This window comes from Cryptomeria japonica, chromosome 11, assembly GCF_030272615.1.
Source record: "Cryptomeria japonica chromosome 11, Sugi_1.0, whole genome shotgun sequence".
NCBI lineage: Eukaryota > Viridiplantae > Streptophyta > Pinopsida > Cupressales > Cupressaceae > Cryptomeria > Cryptomeria japonica.
Genome location: NC_081415.1, coordinates 526322366 through 526343180, shown reverse-complemented (window position 1 = coordinate 526343180; position 20815 = coordinate 526322366). Strand labels below are relative to the sequence as shown.

The 20815-nt window shown below is 35.9% G+C and overlaps 1 protein-coding gene across 1 annotated transcript in view; it reads left to right on the top strand.

The window, feature by feature from the left end:
- The window catches only part of LOC131050877 (translocase of chloroplast 34, chloroplastic), a 36388-nt gene extending 29897 nt beyond the window's left edge, over positions 1–6491 (top strand). The window contains exons 7-9 of the mRNA XM_057985174.2: positions 5315–5374; positions 5511–5672; positions 5797–6491. Coding sequence (XP_057841157.2) covers positions 5315–5374; positions 5511–5672; positions 5797–5883 — 309 coding nt within the window. The 3' untranslated portion in view covers positions 5884–6491. The remainder of the gene's footprint in view (positions 1–5314; positions 5375–5510; positions 5673–5796) is intronic.
- The last annotated feature ends 14324 nt before the right edge of the window (positions 6492–20815 follow it).

Here is a 20815-nt window from a genome sequence, read left to right as displayed (position 1 = left end):
GTGGATCCTGACCTGTGCACAGCAGAGAGAACAGCATGGAGAGGATGTAGTTATGTAGGAGAATGGTGCCCGGCTATGTATGGCTTCATCTTTCAGATTGGTAGCCAGTTAACTATTTAAGACTATGTAACTTAGTCTCAGACTCTCAAAGTTACTTTGATTAGGAGTTATTAGTTGTTAGACTTGGTTTATTGCTTAGTCAGGCTAGTTGATTATTCAGTCAAACTGAGTGTCACTATAGTGGGTTATTAGCTTAACTTTAGACCTTATCTAGTTTCTCTTATTTACATTCCTTATGCACTCACCTATTTAAATCATGTATGTTCTAATTTTAGTAATGATGTATACAGAGTTTCTTTTCTAAAATTTTAATAGTAGTTATAAGTTGTTAGACTTGGTTGATTGCTTAGTCAGACTAGTTGAGTATTCAGTCAAACTGAGTGTCACTCTAGTGGATTATTAGTTTAACTTGACACCTTATGTAGTTTCTCTTATTTAGGTTCATTGTGCATTTGCCTATTTAAACCATGTATATTTTTAATTTTAATAATGATGTATACAGAGTTTCTTTTCTAAAATTTCATTTCAGTGTAATGCATTTATCTTTAGTTTTTAATCAAGGATAGATACAGTGTTGAGAGTCCATATCTTTGAGTATTTGCTGTTCATATTTTCAGCAGTATGTGTTTGTAGATTAGAAAACTCAGATCAGCTGTTTTGATTGTAGTCGGGACTAAATTTTTTAGTACAAAATCTGTTTATCAGCAGTATGCCTGTATAGAGTGTACTGCTACCTATGTTAGGGAGCTTTTGAAGGATTTTGGCGGGCTTGATGCCCTTGCTTTGGTGATCAAAGCGATGCAGACCTATGAAAGGTTGTAGAAATTACTTATTCCCAGCTGATCTATTTTGTTTCAATGTGCTCCAACAGTGGCAGGTAAGATTAGTCTCGGTCTCAGAGAATGCAACTGTCTGTAGCATGCTTCCAACTTTGCTCCTTGGAGACATAGATTGCAGACGCTACTGAAGGAGGTTGACCATTCAAGTTTTGTGGAGATGAAGGTTGCAGTTCTACAAATCCTATTTAATTGTCTTAACATTTATTACAAAATGTCAGCCAAGGTGAATTGAATCACCCTAGATACCATTTGATCCCTCATAGTGCAAACTCTTTACCAAAGTGTGAACTTTTCTTGCAAGATGTTGCTAAAGAAAGGGCTTAGTAGCACACACATAGGTCATTGAGCATTGAATCAACTTGCTGCTGTCCAGGTCAATGTTGCAGATGATGAATTGGTACCTATAGCTTTGAATGGGTTCTCTCCATCTTGGGATTTGTTTGTTTGAGGTGTTTGTGATTGTGAAGCTTCTCACTTTTGAGAAGCTTTGGGATGATTTTATCTAAGAGATTAGACTAGAGATTGTGTCAGTCAAAGTGGAAGAAAGTCAGAAACTAACCCTCATTGGCAAGCCCAGGAAATTTGATAAGAAAGAACAACCTAGGAGGGTCAAAGGGGAAAGAGGATTCGAATAATTCTCAATGAGGGAAGAAAGACTTGAACCATATTAAGTGTTTCGAAGGTATTTCAAATGACCACAAGATTGACCACCATCTTTTGGAGTGCCCTAAGAAGAGATGGGCTAGCAATAATAAAAGCAGTTTGCACAGAGTGTAGAAGCCTCAACAATGGATGTAGCTTTCATCTAAAGCTTGAGATAGCTTTCTCTTTGGTGTCGTGCCTACCTAATTTCACTATTCTTTGTGTAAGGTGGCTTGTGGATGGTGGACCATTGATGCATATTATTGCTTTCAACAGAACTTCAAAAACAGAAAGTAGGTGTATGAGAAAAGCTTGGTGATGATGCCCCATATGCAATTACATGTATGCGATTTGTTTAGTTCTGCATGCCTCAAGGTCATGTGCTTCAGCGTCATGATGTCTTACATGTTCCTGAGTTAACAAAGAGCTTGGTTCCATTGTCAACCTTGATAGACCGTAGGTGTGTGAGTGAGTTTGATGATCAACAAGTAATTATCAAAGATTGCAGTTAGGATCTTGGTTGACTTTTGGCCAAAATTATGTGAGAGAATGGCCATTAAAGATTCCTTGCTGATCTAAACAAATGGGAGCCTTGTGCATGATAGTGATAAATAATGCAAGCTTTGGCACAAGAAACTTGGTCACTTGCACAATGGATCATTGCCTCTCTTAAAGGACATGATGCAGGGATTACCAGACTTAAACATAGAGAAGACAACTAGTGAGCATGTATCAAGAGGGATTTTTTATATGAATCTTTATGATATGTGTGGACCTATATAAGCAACTTCATTGGCTGATTACATTTACTGTGTTTAAATTATTGATAATTCTTTTAGAAAAACCTAGATTTATTTCATGACTACCTTTGGGAAATTCCAAAAGTTCAAAGCTCATGCATAGGATTAGATAGGTTGGAAGATTGAGCTTTTGATGTCTAACAATGGAGGTGAGTATACCTCCAAAGCTTTTGATACCCTTTGCAAGGATGCAGGTATTATGAAGGAGCTAACTTTGTTTTACATTCATCAGAAAAATGTGGTTGCAGAGAGGATAGAGAGAACAAAGGCCATGATCCATGACCAAATTTCACCCATGTTTTTTTGTGTAGAAGCTTGTAGTTGTGTTTTTTACATTTTGAACATGTGTCCTCATAGGATGTTGGAGAACAATACTCTAGAGGAAGCTTTTACACGAGACAAACTTGATGATTCTCATTTTCAGGTGTTTGGGAGTCCTATATACATTCATGGGCAACAGGAGAAAAGGATGAAGCTTGGACCTGCGAACTTGATGAGTATGTTTATAGGATACAAGAAGTTCTCCAAGGTTTATAAGGTCTATGTTCTGTCACAACCAAAGTACTGAGCTGAGATGTGAGTTTGATGAGGATGCTTGGTCCTATAAGTCTTATGAGTCTCCTACAGAGGTTGAGGGTGAGCAAATTGCTGTTTGAGGTGCTGATTGATAGAGTACAACATTTTTGAACCGTGTTTTAGAAAAGGAGATATCTCATTACCTTCTAACATAGCTAGAAAACCTAGATGACAGACATTGCAGAGGGGCACAAGAAGAAATATTAACACTGAGTACTCTTTTGGGGAGCACCAAAGAAGTGTAGCACAATAGCAAATTTAGCCTTGCATTTGAGGACATCAGCCACAGCATTTTTCTTCCCTGGGTTGTAGACAATGTCCATGCTGAACCCTTGCTGTCTTGCCCTATTTGGGATCAACTTGGCCTGAAACCTAAAGTAGGCTGAGGAAATATTGTCTGTCTTGAACTACAAATGGAGCCCCAATGAATAGTGCGAATATTGTGATTCCTCTCCCAATCATTTTACTTCCTTGACTCAATGGCTACTGGATGTCTGTTCTGGGTCAAGATCTGATCAATGGTATATAATCTAATGTCTGATGGCACCTCAAAAACCTTGCCAAAGTCTGGTAAGAACGAATGTGCAGATGTTAACTTCTTCAGACTTTTAAAATGCCCATTGATTCTTTTCTGAACAGCACAAAGCGTTGTTCTTCAAAAGATTTGGAAGGGGTTGGTCAAAACATGAGTAACCCTACACAGACTTTCTATAATATATGGTGAGTCCCAAATACAACTATTGCACCTCATGAATGAATATTGGTGTTTCCCAGTTGTAAATAGCCTCAGATTTTCTAGAGCCAACTGGATCATTCCTTTGCCAATCCTATGCCCAAGAAATTTGACTTCCTTTTGATTAATTGAACACTTCTTTACAAAAAAGTTATGCTCCCCAAGCAATTCAAAGACCTTTGCTAGGTCAACCCAGTGCTCTTCCGTGCTCATACTATGAACCAAGATGTCATCCAAATGCAGAATTGATGTGCCCAATAGTGGTCGAAACACATTGTTTATAGGGTGCAAAATATTATTGGTGCATCACATAGCTCAAAGAACTCATACACGATTCTGTCCCTATCTTCTCACACACAAATTCCTCATCATTCCCAGCAGCTACCTTCTTTGTAATAGACTTGCAATTGGACCTGAAGAAGTGCCTTGCCTGTGTCAGTTGATCAAAATAATCCACTATTATTGGCAGAGGGTTTGTGCTTTATGGTTGACTTATTGAGTGCTCGATAGCCCTTCAAAGCCAAAGTGAACCATACTTTTTTCTTTTGGGACAACATTCAGGCCCCATATGTGAGTCTGATTGACAAAGATACCCTGCCAACAACTCCCGAGTTTCAATGAGATCATCTTAGACCCAGACAATCTATAAGGTGCCCAAACAAGAGGGCTGGCTCTCTGCTTTGTTTCAATGTTATGGTTATTGGCACTTCTAGTTGGTAATGCTACTGGCAACTCACTTGGCATTTGGTTTGTAAATGCTTCCTCTTTGGACATTTGCAAGCCCAATGGTTTAACTGGGTCATCTTTTTGGACATAGTGATGGACTCAGCTTCCTTTGATGACCCCATCACCAAATCTTTGTCAGGGAAGGCTGACCACTTCCAGATTGAGTGTTGTTGTAGGAAGTCCATGATCCCTTTGACTCGCCATTTTGTCTGTGTTGGCTTCTACCACTGATCATTTCGATAGCTCCATATCTCTTAGACTCCTCTTTAAAGTACCAATGCTTAGAAGGCTTGAACATAGTTCCTTACCTTACTACACCAAATTCTCAGGCCTACATTGGTCCCATAGGGAGTCATTCAATTCCTCCCAATAATCTAGTTTCATCACAGTTCTTCTGGCCTACTAGAACTCAATGATGGCCCTCCATCAAAGCTGGCATTCACAGTAAGTGATGGATTTCCTAAGATCTGTCAAACTTGACAAAAGCTCCTTCATGTCTTTAACTTATCATCCCTTTATTCTTCATGTGGCTTAGGCTGGCACTCCCAGTAAGGAAGTGATGGACGTCCTAAGGTCTGCCAAACTTGACTAAAACAGTTCCTGCACGTCTTAGAAGTAGTTCTCTGATAACTTATCATTGCTTTGTCCTTTGAATGGCTCAGGCTCTCTAATCTTCAATGCTGGCTTCATCATTTTTTCTGCTGCTGGATACCATCTTTCAGTTGAACATGCAATTCCATGACTTCACTCTCGAAGGTGTTCAATAGATCCAAACAAATAGGTTTAGTGTTTCTAGATATTAACTTCTTCCTAGTTTCTTGCTATTCTATGGGATCACTGGGGAAGATTTATTGCCTGTATTTTCTAGGCATTTCCTGCTGCAACTCTGGAGTTAATATATGTGTTGCTAACTGCTGTGTTAATATTGATTTTTGCAGATTCCAGTAGTATTGGTGGAGAACAGTGGACGCTGTAACACAAATGATGGTGGGGAAAAGGTATTTCTAACTGTTCGACTTTCGTATATCTTTTGTAGTCTTTGAATTTCGATATGATCATTTGATCTTCTGTTTCTAAATTTTCCAATTTTCTTCATTTCCCTTGCCTTAGTTTCAGCTTGCCTATCTTTAACAGATTCTTCCAGATGGTACAGTTTGGCTTCCTAATTTGGTAAAGAATATTGTTGAGGTGGCAACAAATGACGGGAAATCAATTGTGATTGACAAAAAATTGATTGATGGTCCTGATGCCAATCAACGAGGCAAACGTTGGATTCCTGCTGTGTTGTTGTTCCAGGTATTGCTCTTTGACTACATATTTGGACCTGAATCTCATGAATAGTTCTGTACGAGAGTCGACGGTTGCTTGCTCTTCGACAAATAAGAAATAAATTATCTAATAATCTGAGTATTTTATGCAGTACTTTTTTGTGATGAAGCGAATGCTACGTGCCATAAAGCAAGATAAAATTGCTGAATGGAGGGGAAATGATTGGGTGAAATATTAATGCCATGAAAAGAGATTGGAGATACATTTGATGATGAAAACATTAGCTGGAGTTTCTGGACAATGGAGCCACACATCTGATGTTTTATATTTAATGCACTATGAAGTTTAACTGGGCAGTTAAGACATTTTTCCTTTCAATTCTTAGGCTATCATTGTCAAAGTAATATAGTATGGGTTTTCTGAAGTCAGTCAACTGAAGCTGTGCGGCTAGCTGTACGAAGTGCTGAGAAATTTTGAGATTTGTGAATTTTCATCGGAAGGGTTAACATTCAACTCATAGGTTGTTGTACAAGCTATACAGAATACTAGGTGTCATGTTTGTATTTTGACCATGACTACTCAAAATTTCACTCTATTGGAATTCTGTTTGTCTGTAGAACAATTTACTAGCCTGTCACTGATTCAAACTGTGGAAATACTCATTATTCTTTTTTTCCCCTAAAAGATCAGTTTTATGAGTGCTACCAAATTTAGTTAGTTGAATGAAAGTAGCAAAATATTGTGATTTGATCCGTGTAGATTTTTATATGCAATTCAAAGTGTAACTTGTTGGAGAATAATTCTGTACTACAGACCTTAATTTATGATCTTGTCTGTATTTTTATATATTATTTGTTCAATTAGAGGATAATTATTTCCGTTCACGAGTATCTTCAAATATTTTGGATGATGAAAACAGAGAAAACAATAGAACAATTCTAATCTAATCTTATTTTCTGAGTTTCTAATTTCTTTAAAAGAATTAAACTATATGGATTTCTATGTTTGGTGGCGGTGGCGGTGGCGGTGGTGGTTTTAGATATATTCTATATGGATTTGTTGCCTGAGGCAAAGTCATTGCAAATTGTAATTTGTAATAGTGGTAGTAGCAGCTGTAAAGTTTGTAATTGTTTTTTCCAAGCAATAAGAATACCAAAACCTTTTCTTGTGGATGTTTTCTTGGCACATTGTCAAGATTTTATTACGTAAATCTGTGTCGTGTGTTATTCTGTTATTCCATTCTATGCTTTTCGTTAGTTCTTTGCAAACTATTTGTGCCGCGTTGGTTAATAGATTGGTCTTTTTTCAAATGTTATAAAAACATACTATTTCCCCAAAACAAGACTTAATCTATTAGCAACAATTGGGTAAACTAAAGGTAGTTTCCCTCTGAATTTTGAAGTAGAGTTATAATTCCCTTCGTAAGATAAAATTTTGATCTTTGAATATATAAAAACTTTGGTATACTTTGAACTAGAAAGTCGGAAAGGTCTAACACATGCCCATCACAATGAATTAAATGCAATGACAAGAATAGAAAAAAGATTGAAATAATTCATAGATTATCGAATTTCATAAAAGAAACTTTGGCATCAATACCAACTCAAAGATTGACGATTGATTATTAACAAAGAAATAATTGATTTAGATATTAATTGAATTTTGAAAGAAATGAAAGATACTTTACATGAACATCACATTTCAAAGAACACGACATCTAAATTGCATAAATTCACAGCTATGCACAAGGAAGTTTAGTAATCCAGCAACATGTATTTATGTTCAAAAAATTGATTCACTCATATGACCAAGCATAAGGGGGATAAAAGTTGCTGATCCCTTTCAATGTTCACAGCCTGCATATTTAGGTGATACAAAAATATGACCGATTCTTTAAAAGAACCGTTTAAAAGCATATTTAAGTTTATGAAACAATAATAACAAATAAAATTGAAAGTGGATAAGTGACAACATTAAGGTTGGAAGGCTATTTCTTCCTATCCGGTACAAGTGCCTTCTGGTTGCGTAGATTGTTGTTTGGCTTGCGTATCTTTGTAATCCTACAGTGCTTTGAGGACTCTTGGGATCTCATGTCTGCACAGGATGACCACATTGCTTGTTCGTAATGCCGATAAGCTTTCCCTATTCTGATGGCCTTGCTCATAGCAATGAAAATCTTATCAGGGTTAGCTCACCAAATTAAGGATGCATCAATCTTTGCTAACTGATCATGCTTCTTTTCATCAAAGGCCTGTGGGTCAGACAAAGTATCTATGTTACGAAATTTTGTTTTCAGCTCATTGGTTGTGGCAATCCTAGAATTATCTTTCTTTTTCAACTGGAAGCCAATGCCTGTGAATTCCTATATTACTTGTGCGATCATTTTATTAGCTTTGCGCAATCTACCCTATTCCCTAATGTTTTGCTACAAAAAGTTGCTTTTTCACTCCAGGCTCCTGACTTATGTGTTGCAAGGTGTGTCCTTGGTTGGGATTATCTTTTCGGTAACAGCCAAGTCAAAGCACATTTCAATAATTTCTTAAGTCCTTGATGGCCTGCAAATGCGAGTAGTCTTCCATTTTAGCATTACTTATTTCACTAGTCGGACTATTCCTTGCCAGCACAAGTTCATTTAAGATTTGCTCAAATTATCAATGAATGGAATACCTTAATTCTTCACTTTTTTTATCCATTCCTATGCGATTCAGCCAAAATGGTTATTCGTTTGGAACTTTACCACTAACTCTTTGTTAGTATATGATTTTAGATCCAATATGGCTTCCAAAGAGCTAAATTCTTGTGGTGATGGGTTCAGTAGTGACTTTAGGCATTCAAAACAATGCCTCAACCAGTGGCTTCAGACCCTCCTTGTCCAACTTATCCTTTTTACTCTCTCAATTACTTTGGTGGTTGTGATTTGGAAATTGTGCAGATCTCCTTCCCTCCTTGGAAGTCCCATATCAATGCAAGTGAAATTAAAGTTAGCTACGGTAGCCTGACTTGGGTCTTTTTGAGACGTAGGTTGAGAAATCTATAAGAAAAGCTGGTTAGAGTTTTCATCCTCAACTGGAGGTGAAGCAACTATGAAATAGTATCCTTGGCTGGTTCCCTAATGGACTCAATTTTTCTCTTTTTGGACAAAGATACTTCTAGACATGGAGGAGAGGATAGACTTCGAGTAGCACTTTGCATGACATAAGGCTGAGAAAAAAGAGATTTTTTAATAGGAGAAGTTTTATCTATATTTTGTAAATCAAAAGGAAAAGGAGACTTAAGTTTACTGCTAGTGATACCCATTGGGTTTGTCTCTCTAGCAATCTCTATTCCTTTATCTCCATCCTTTTTAGGCTCTTTAACTTTCTTCTCTTCTTCTTTCTTTTTCTTCTCCTCTTTCTCTTTCTCTTGTTCCTTTGTTCCAATATTTCGTGTTGAGCCATCCCCACATTTCTTGGGAGCTTGGTTCTTCTTTGGTGGTTCTCCATTTCCATTCCCCCCTGAATCGGTTGGGGGTGCTGTTTGTGTAGGTGGAGTTGTAGAAGAGGGGTTCACATTACCATCGCTGCTCCGTCTCGTCAATTTTTTTGTCTTTGTTGGGATGGTCTTAGAAAGTTACATTTCTTCTTAGCCACCTAGGCTTAAGTTCTTTTTAGTACTGTTGCAATCCTTTTATCCAAATTCTCTTCCTCAGGTTGATTTCGATCAATAGGGTCTAGGGGTTGCATATGTAGCGTCGATCATATCAGGCCCATTGTCAATGACACCATCAACATCCCATTCAAGATGATAATCTATTATTTGCCTCAAGGTCATTCTTGACCAATCCCTCTTTCTCACCTTGAAATCATCTGTGCAATCTTCCCAATAATCCTTGAAGCAAGCACATGACAAAATGCAGAGCCCAAGTGCAAATTATTTCTATCAAAATCTTTACTGTCAAATTTCAGTTTAAGGACATCATAGGTATCCATAGTATATTTCTCTAGCACCTTTAAAATATTTAAGGCATTTGATTGTGTCTTGCAACTATACTTTCCTAGGCTAATAGGAAATTGAATGCCTATTTTCCTTCTTTCACCACACACCTCTTACCTCTTATTGACTTCACAAATATGTCTGCATAATTCAATCAAAATGAACTTATCTTCAACATAGTTGGGCATTTTAGAGGGAAACCATCATAGCCTTCTACCCTTATATACGTGAAGTTAGGGAACTGTAGAAATTAATTGCCATATACTTTTATCAACATGTTCGCTTTAGGTCAGATCCTCCACTTCAGGAGTTCTTTTAACTCCCTTACTAACCCCATTGTAAATACATCATTAACTCTTCTGAAATTAGCATAACTCTTTTGCAGCTGTGAATCTAGATAAAAGTCATAAATTTGGATATTGTCATCAAATTCCTCCACATAATCCAAAACTTGACAAATATGAACTGCAAGCTAAACATGTAAGAGTCTGAAATGAGTTATCATATAATGCAACTGCTCACTAATCAAGCTCGCCCAATGGAAGTACGAGTTTCCGGCATAGATGACTTGAATGAAGAAAAACATCCATTCATCTAGGTTAAATACATCTTCATCTCCTCTGAGGCTCTGTAATAAAACAATTATGTTTGCAATCTCTTCTTTCAGCAAATATTTGTGGATGGTTTTTGGCAATTTGGATCGCCCCTTCCCGGGCATAGCAAACCATTCCTTTGTAATCATGTTCATGTAGACACCCTACTTCATATTGAATTTACATCGAAACAATGTGAAATTTCAATGAGCATATTCCGCTCTGTTTGGGAGGTGGAAACAATTTTGAATTGTGGCTTGATCAAGGGCTACAAGAACCCTGTTATCTTGTGTTTTGATTTCTCTAGTGTTAGGGTTGTATCCGTTCATGCATTCTAACACCAAATCTATACACTGCACGACAACTGGGAAGGCGATCGCTTCAGGCAACCCTCTTTTTGCTAGTCTTCTGTGTATTTGGGTGCATGTTAGGGTTTTCTACTCTCTACCAAAATCCATTCAAATTTATGTGCCCCAATTTCGTATCTCCTATTTTTAGCTGAGAACACTCGAGCCCATTTAAGTGCTCGTACCCTAGGTATTTTGAATTTCATGTTTTCCCCCTTTTAATGAAAATTGCAGCAAGAATTAAACTGAAACTTTTCATTCTTAATCACTTCCTAAATCTCAAGTATAAAAACCATTACTCAAGCAAGATCTCCCCTTGTAACAATGGTGGCAAGACTATTCTGCTTACTCCGCCCGTGCCTTCTTTCGTACTCCTTTTTTAGTGTAATGAATCTTTTGGTGGAAGCTCTTCAGTAATAAAAGAGGGATTTAAAAGCTTATTCTAGTGCATTTAACACTTACCCATAGCCATCCTGTGTAATTAATGCTCAATGCCTTTTTGTCACCTTCGTATTAGTTTGAATGTTCTATCGAGTTCTTGAAGAAGAGCGTCAGACTATACAACAATTATTGACACCATTTTAGGGGCCACCTTTAGTTCTTGAACTCTTCTTCGAATTTGAAACATGTAATGAATCACTTTGAAATGATCATTCGGTCTCGAATGTAGTTTTCTAACTCAACAATCGGGCTCCAACATGGTTCAAAAATCACATTAGAGTCCGATGCTTGACTTAGAACTTTAAAATTTGACAATCTTGAACAAATAAATCTAAAGAGAGAACAAAATTGGTTCAAGTTTACATTTCAGATTTCAACAAAAAAATTGGAACTCTTTATTTATTACAGACGAGTCATTGGGGACCAACACAATTTCTCGAACTAAGACAAATGTCCACTAGAACTTAAAGACAAGGATCACAAATGTTAAGTTAATGCAAAAAGGTTTGTCGACTTCGAAAGCAGTTCTTGAACCAAAGTAAAATCCCGACATGTTAGAAAAATGAGTAAGTTAATGCAAAAAGGTTTGTCGACTTCGAAAGGAGTTCTTGAACCAAAGTGAAATCCTGACATGTTAGAAAAATGAGTAAGTATAGAAATTGTTTGAAATTTTGTGAATACCACAACACATGAATATCATACCAAGATTCAAAACAAAAGGACGAGATCAAAATTTCATGAGAATAAAGAAACTTGGACAACATGCTACAATATTTAATTATTCTTAGTGATGCTTATGCTTACACAACAAAATACACACCAATTTTATTAGCAACAAAGCATTTGTATAATCAATTTTAACAGGGGACCATCTTAGAATTGAATTGTAATTTATTAAAGTTAATATCAAAAGCTGAAGAATGAGCAAAATATTCTATGTGCGTGCACTTCAATTTTATTCTTGTGTCACTTCTTGACTTGTTATAAGGTTACGTAGTTCAATTTGAGTGATTAGAATTTATATTGGTTTGGTAGTAATACTTGATTTTTCAATTAAAGTTGATGGTAAGTAATTAGTCCATTTGAATGAAAGTAAAGAAATTTAAACTGTAATTCACAAGAATGATTGCATAAATTGTAGGAAGGAAACAAACTATTTTTGTGGTCTTTAAAAACATAATCAAGAGACTTTTTTTAACCTTTACAAGGTAAGAAAGCTATCAAACAATTTTTCTAATAAGGAAATTATTTGAAAAGTTCAAAAATATTTTTAGACTGAAGGTGTAAACATTGATTGACGAGCATATTTATATTTACAAAAGGTAAGATTTACATTTGGATTCCCGACTGGCTAGTTTTGATAGAACATTCAGAATTAAATTTATTTGAAGAAATGTTATTGTTTCATTGGTTCACGTCGTTGTAAAGGAAATAGGAATAAATTTTTTTTGTTAGGAATAAGATGTTGCACATCTTACATAATGTTTAATGTTTAATTATTATTATATGTGTGAGGCACACAAGAGGATCTAGAAGTATATGCATTAGTAGGAGTTAATATTCAAACTTGCTCACTTTATATATTGTTTGTAACATCTAATATTGAGAAATATATTTATGTGGGGTCTCATTGAGAAAATATATTTAATTCAATAATGGAGAGAAATAAAGTGAAAACTTAGTACCCAATATTAATAAGGAGTGAATGACTTTATAATCTCATGGTATTAGTCACATGGTTTTATGTAATGCCACTTGGTGGTTTTGTTGAACTTGTTTCTATAAAAGAAAACACAAGGGTAGTTGTTTGAGGCTAGATAGTTAGGTTTTAAGTATTCTTTTGAAGAGCGCATACGTGAAACATGGCATGGGATGTGTGGATTCATGATTGAATACATGGAGGATGCATTGGAGAGACTTAATGTTTCAAAGGTGTCCATGGAGGCTCTAAAGATGTATTGTAATATTGCATTGTTGATAATACATGTCATGGATGCTTTTGAAAGCTGGATTTTTCCATTTTGAATTTTTTTTAGGATAAATTTTATGTCATCTTTAGATGGGTATATTGTCTATTATCTTACGTATGATTTTTTAATATATTTTTTTAGGTAGATTGCTAGACAATTCCTATTCACTAAAAAAACAAAATTATATAGTCACTAGCAATAGAGAGAGAAAATTAGGACTTTAATCCTATCTTCAACTTCTTAAATTCTCTCAATCTAGGTTAGGGAGAATAGATTTTCATAGAAGCTTACATAACATGCAAATTTTTCCATAATGTTTCTTTTCTGTCCCTCATGCAGGAGGGTGATAGCTTGCTTACTTTTAGATTTCCGATTTGTTGCAATACAAATTGTGTCTCCCACATATCCCTTACTTGGGTTTTGATTTAAATATCGTAGAGTAGCCAGAGCATTGAAAACATGTGCCGATTTCACCATTCTTCTGATTGCTTTCTACCCCCTTTGAACTTTCTAGACATGCACACAATATTGTATATGAAACCCTCCAAAATCTCAGCGTTATGTATATGGGCTTGGGACAAACACTTCTCGCCACAATCCTCCGAACAACTTCTTCATTCATTTGTTCTCTTCTCTAGCTCATCCTGTCGATGAATCATAGAGTATGATTCAAAACGTTGATAACAAAAAAGCACACACAGTCAAATCTAGAAGCTCACATTCACCATACAACTTTTGCATTGTTATTCTTCATAACAAATATCTCCTTGAACCGATCCTCAACTAATATTCTAATATAGCTGCAATTGCATCCATCGATCTTTTCTTTTGTCATTTCTCTTGTCTTCCTCTTATTTCCCTTCCTCTCCTTATAATTCTCCCCATCTTTCCCCTATTCATTCTTAGAGTCATCCTTCTCATTGTCCTTGAAATAATCTTGGGAGAATTCCTCCTTGCACACAAGTCTTCATTTGGTTGAGGAAGAACTCCCTCATCCTCAATTTAATTATCCTTATTATGAAACATAATTATCTTACCTTTAATTTATTTCAAATTAACAACAGTATCAGAGGCTTTCCTCTTTCTTGGAGGGATAATGAACAAAAAATCCCAAGAGGGAGAAGGTTTCATGTCATCAAAAGAATACACATGCATAAACCCCTTACCATTTTCATTAGAGCCCTTCTTACTACCAATAGGGTTTTTTTTTAATCAATTGTGCTTGAGCTATCATTAAAAAATTTAACATAAATTCTTGTGGTTTTATTGTTATCCAATATTTTATTTGAACATTTTGTTGCTTATCATCAAGGTTAACCTTAGGAGAAACAATAATTTTATAGTTATAAAAAATCATAATTAAACTTTGTTAGAAATGTGGTTAGGCCCCATGGACAATATGTTTCTATAGAGAGATAGATAAAATGGTATATTGATTTTTTTTACTACGTCTTATTTGATTTAAAATAGGAAAATTTTAAACCTTACCTCAAGTGTGGAATATGTCGTAACATGTAAGCTTATCGCAATCCATGACTTGAAAAGATTCTCCTGACTATAATTATTTTGAAATTTCTCCACATTCTCACCTTCCTCAAAGAAAGTGTTAATGAATATCTTGTACTTTCCCTTCTTTTTTTAATTCTTAACCATTCACAAGATAGACTAGTAGCTCTCACAATCAAATCCTTAGTTAATTTGAACCTAACCTTGCCAATAGCCACCTCTCTCTACGTCCAAAAATTAACAAACTTCGAAGTAACATTGTCCATATGTAGCCATGAAAAATGACATGCATCCCTAATGATAAAAATAGCATGCCAAGGTACAATTTTCAAACATTTGAAACATTCCTCACCCCATGCACGAGAAGAAAGATTTCTTAACAACAAATATTTAGATTCAAAGTATGCCTAAATTTTTGTCTTGAGCATCAGGAATGGAACATCTCTATAATTTTATGCCTAAATTTTTGTCTTGAGCATCAGGAATGGAACATCTCTATAATTTTGATAGTTTTTGCATCTACTCTTCATTTGTTATGAATAGATCGATTGAGGGAGAGTGGCAATGGTTTGTGTCGCTACTAGAATATGTTTTTGGTAGGGTTTCATAATATTGCTTTAATAAACTCTATCTAGGTTTTCTTATTTGTTTAATTGACAACATGACAAATTTATGCATAATCTTGAAATGTAACAAAATTGTTCGACCCATAGGAAATCCTAGAGTAATTAAGGATGAAGATACTAAAGGTCAAGTACAAGAAAAGGATGATAGTGGCATTTCCCTAATTTTATTAGCAGGCTCTATTAATGGCGTTTACACATTTTGGAGGCATCTAACGAATATGTCCCAATTCTCTCATTTTATTTAATAAAGCACCACATGTTGGAGGTTTGCATTCAATTGTCATTAAAACACATGCTATAGAAGAGGGAAGATTTTGATAGCTTCCTCATTGGTTATTTATGCCGATATTTTCATTTCCCAAGAATTTTTGCATAAAAAAATATAAGGGAGTCATTTTTTTTATAATTAAACTACTAGATAGGGCTAGTCCCCATTCATTCAAAATGAAATAAAAATATACATCATGATCAAAGAGTTCCAACATGATAGAAAGTATCTCTCGACTGTAAAAATAGTTCTGGTTTACGCTCATAATAAGCAAGCATTTGTTAAAAATGCATACATCTGACTAACATTAGAGAAATTACAAGGCATTGCAAAATGATCCAGATTTAACATAAGCTTCGGGCTGCTAGATTTCTGAGAATTCAAAGACTACCTATTGTTTTCCAGTCATACTTCTTCGCCTACATGCTTTGATTCTTCCTACTGAGGTTATATATTCTACCAAACTATACTAAGTAGACAAAAAAGTGTCAGAATAACAAGTGAAGGAGAACAATGGCCCACTTTATAACATTCAATATCACTGTCCATCCTTCCATTGTCCACAGGTATCTCTCTCTCCATGTTGATTCCATGAGTCTGCTCCTCCAGGTCTTCCATCTGGATAAATGTCGAAATCCAGTCCAGGGCTGCGTTCACAACTATATTTGTCCAGTTCAACAGGAAATTTAGACTTCAGATTGTTGTCTCCTTATAGCCCTGACATCCCATTTCATCATCCAAAAGGATTATGGGCAACTTTGGGACTTCCTCACTCTGTTTGTCAAAATCCTTAGGCAACGGAATCCAAAAATCCTCATAGTTTCTCAATACATCTTCCAAGTCACCCAGAACCTGAGATTTAAAGATTTCTTTGCATAGGTTTCTAGCCATTTCTTTGCTTAACCCCTTATCTAATGCTAAAGCCAAGAACATAGACAAAATATCTGTATTAACCCGATAACTGTGATCTGCCATTATGAAATCCTCACCCAGAAGATATTTGATCGCGTATATTACTAAGGGATGACTTTGTCTCAGACTAGTATTCAGCCTCTTGTCCATAATTTCTCCTAGAAACGCCATCTGCCTCTTATTTGCGAGCAGACGGATCAGAGTCTCCATTGGACAGATAATTCCAGACTAATGGATAAGCAAAGACATTTGTTTGTAGTGGGCTTCTTCTGGAAATTTCACTGGTCCTTTTTCTACAATTTAATCCCCTTCAAATCCTCTTTAAAAAAAACACGTCAAATTCAGAGTGCCTGTCTTTCCTTCATCAAAATTGGGATTTAATGACCTTGCCATCATGATTTTTGGTTGATAAAACTTTGAGGATACCAACTCAATTGTTCATGATTCCATGTGGCTATTTTCCTACCATATCACCTCCAATAATAGCTCAATTTCCAACTACTGTCAAATTATCTATGCAATATTGATTCTACTACCACCTTGCACGATCCAGTAATTCGATAAAGAAAAATTATGAAAGACAAATTTGGGCACAAAAGTAATGATTTAATCATCTGACATCCACAGTTAGTTCAACACTACACCTACTTAATCAAACATCCCATCCGTGAGTATTCCTCATTCCACTAACCTCATAGTCCCATCAAACATTAATGATAAGTTTTAAATTTAAAATTTTCATCAGCTCTGGCTTGAATAGGCGAAAACGTAATGAGGAATTAAATAATACTTAAATGATCCGTTTTTAGAAAAAGCACCAATTAATAGGGAATTAAACATTTCTAACTGCAGTTTTTGCCAGCATGTCCGCTTCACAATTCCCCTCTTTGTATATAATGAAATCTTTCAATTTCATGATTAGATCTCAAATATAGGAATTAACCACATTTGGCCATTAACCAATTTGGTGAACTATTTTTTTGAATGGTGTTGACTACAATCTGGGAGTCACCTTCCAAGTGAATTCTCTTAGTTCCAATTCTAAACCCAGTTGTAGTCCTAGCAATGCAACTCTCATTTTTTCCAAATTATTGGTTGTCATACCTAAAACCTCTGAATCCTAGGCAATTATATTACCTACATCGTCTCTAGCAATAAACCCCATACCTCCTTCACTCGAGTTACCTCTTGCTGCTCCATCAAAATTGATTTTAATCCAGCCTGCCTTTGGAGGGGTCCCTTTAGTATTCTCTTTGCTAACTTTTGAGTCCCTGATTTTGCCTCCTTGATAGCTTTTAGGAATAAATAAGCCCTTAAATTTTTTGATCATTTCATCATCCCATGGACTGAAAACATTTCCTTTATCTATTTTATCTCTGGCCGCTATATTCACCAATTCCACCACTTGGTCCTCCATTTTCTGATACAGGATTTCCACATGCATTTCTTTATCTTGAAAGATCCTCCTAATCCTTTCCTTCCAAATTTACCAAATTAAAACTGAAGGAGTAACCTTCCATAAACTTAAAAAAAGGCCTTTCTTACCCATTCCATTCCAAATTTTAAACTAGGTTAGCAGATGTTGGGGTTTGGGGCAATATAATTCTAGCTTATCCAAAAAAAGATTCCAGTATTTTCTTGAATAAGAGCAGTCTAGAAATATATGATATGCCGATTCCTCATTTGTTTTGCAAAGGACACATCTATTTTCTCCTTGTATTCCCATTTTTTCCAAATGATCTTGAGTGAGTACCTTTCCTTGGATTGCTTGCCAAGCAAAAACCCCTACTTTAGGAAAGCAATGCTTGCTCCATAGTAGCTTACATGGCTAGTCAAATTTTTCTATGACAATTTCTTTAATTTTGTAACCTAAACTTACTTTGTAGGATCCAGATTTAGAACCACACCATCTAATCCTATCCAGTTCATTAGAGGGAATCACCCATCTCTCCTTTAGAAGATCTAACAAAATTTCCTTTTGTAGTCTTGGGGCTTGAAGATTATCTAGAAGTTTCCATATCTAAATCCCAATTCCATTCTTTTGTAATATCATCCCATAATCTTTCACTTTTGACCCCCACTTCAATAGGGTTTCTCTTCTTATATCCTCTAGATTTGGAAAATTTTCTAAAGGTTTCAACAATTTGACCAGAAAGAGGCCTGATCTCCACCCCCTATCTCCCATGTTACACACCTCATTATGATATCCCTACATTCCAATATATAGTTCCAAACTGTTGAGCCCCTAGGGGGGTCACTAATTTTTCAGAATGATGATCAAATTATTGCTATTTAAATATTTTCTTCTTAGGATTTAACCTATTTCTGATCACCATTTGAGTAGAGATTCCATACTAGCTTTGCTTCCATTGCTAAATTCATCGAAATCAGTTGTCTCAAACCAAATCCTCCTGCCTTTTTTAGTTTACAAATATTTTTCAAAGCTAATAGAGGCACTTTGTTTTGATCATTAATACCATTCCAAAAAAAACTTCTCATTATCTTATTCAATTTTTCCTTTGGGCCTAGATGGGATGATATGTCTTCTTGCCCTTCCGCTGTACAAAATAAGGAAAAATGGGAACCAACAGATGAAGGATGGATTAAGGCAAATTTTGATGGGGCTTCCAAACGCAATTTGAGAGTTTCAGGGGCAGGAGTGGTTTTTAGAGATTAAAAAGGGAACATTATAGCATTGGGAGCTCAAAGGCTGGGTAGGGGCACGAATAATGAGGGGGAGACACAGGCAGCTCTACTGGTGGTTGAATGAAACTTAAATTTTTTTTTCTTAAATCTCCATTTGGAAGGAGATTCTTTAATAATTATCAATGCAATAATAAAAGGGGAGACATAGGCACGGATTTTAAATAATTATGTCAAAAGGATAAAAAATGATTTAATTTTTTTTCAGTGATTTTAGAGTCTCTCATGCATGAAGGAAAGTGAATGATGTGGCGAATCTGTTGTCAAAGTGGGCCACATCATTCGAAACATAGAAGACAACTCATATTATTTCAAAATCTTCAGATTGGTGATGTGGAGGTGGATGCTTAAGCTCTCGTGCATATCCTAGAAATTGGCAAGTACGAAGAAGGAGGGTGATAGGTGTGCTTAATGGCTAGATTAGTGATGGATTTATTGCTTCTTCAGTAGGATAATAATGTTTGCAACATGCCAAGGACAATACTTTTATGATTTTGCGTTGATGAGCATGGTTATTGATGGCGTGCATATGAGGAATGCTCTTGAAATGGTGGCGCATTGATAGATGCTACAACTTTTTAGAAGTGGCTATTTCTTTGGTAGGTGTTTGCAATTTTATCTGTAAGCTCCTCTTTTTTCTCTCAGAGCTTGGTTGTAGAGAGGTTTGGGCAAGGTTGTGAAGGTGGTGGAATTGTTGAAGCGGAAGAAATGGAGGCTAGTTTTATGTTTAAAACTGAGAAGCGGTTGGTTCCCTTTGTAGGAAGTCTTAGATAGAAGATTGCAGGGCCTCTTTCGGTTCAAGGATAAGAGGCTAACAAAGGTGGTGAAATTGGTTATGGGGGAGGAGATAAGCTATATTAGCCACCACTATAGAACGATTATGGATGTATATTCGTTAATGGCTACGTGGTGTTTGGAATTTGAAGACTCGATTGATACTGTGAGGAAGGTGATGAAGGCTCTGGTTCCTAAAGAATATTTGCTGGTTATGGACAATATTTGAATGAGCGGTGCCTAGAGAAGGCTTTGATGTGGTTGAAGGAATCAATGGAGAAATTCTTGTAGATAATTTGCCATTTGTGAGATGGTAGGAAGGCAAACTGAAGGAGAGGTTCAAGGCACTGGCAAAGTGCGGGTGGGAGGCATTGAAGACCTTTGTGGACCTGATGCAAGTGGAGGCAGAATTGAGGGAGGCAATGGAGGAGGCTAGGTGAGAGGTGGGATGCAAGATAAGGCCAAGAAAGAGGAAGAATGATGCGGATAGTGCACTACCCAGGTTATTGTTAGAATTCATGAAATGTGAATCCCACAAGCCCAGTTATATTTTGCAAGAATACTTATCACACAATAAGAGAAAATTGAACAACAAAGAGAATGGAAGATAACTAACAATAATTGAATGTATTGCTTTGAAATTGCTTAATTACAATGAAGGATATGACATCCTTATAAAGAAATCTAACTCTAAAGATAGAAACCCTAAATGGTGGAGTCTACAAATAGACTAAGAGTTTGAAATACAATGCATGAATCAATCATGTATGTACAAATAGCATAATAGACTAATTAATGCATGAAACTCTCAAAAATCTAAACATAGTTTGCATTTTCCTAGTTTGCATTATGCATGAAGATAAATATTAATTAATTAACTAAGTAATAAATTATTTAGTGAATTAATGCAATTAAGTGAATTATTAATATATAAATTACTTATTCCAACACCCCCTGAATGCACAACTGGGAGAGAGCAAAAAAAGATGTAGGAAAAAAGCATGCGAAGATGAATGCAAGATGGGCCCGACATAAAGCCTGATGAGTATCCATGAACA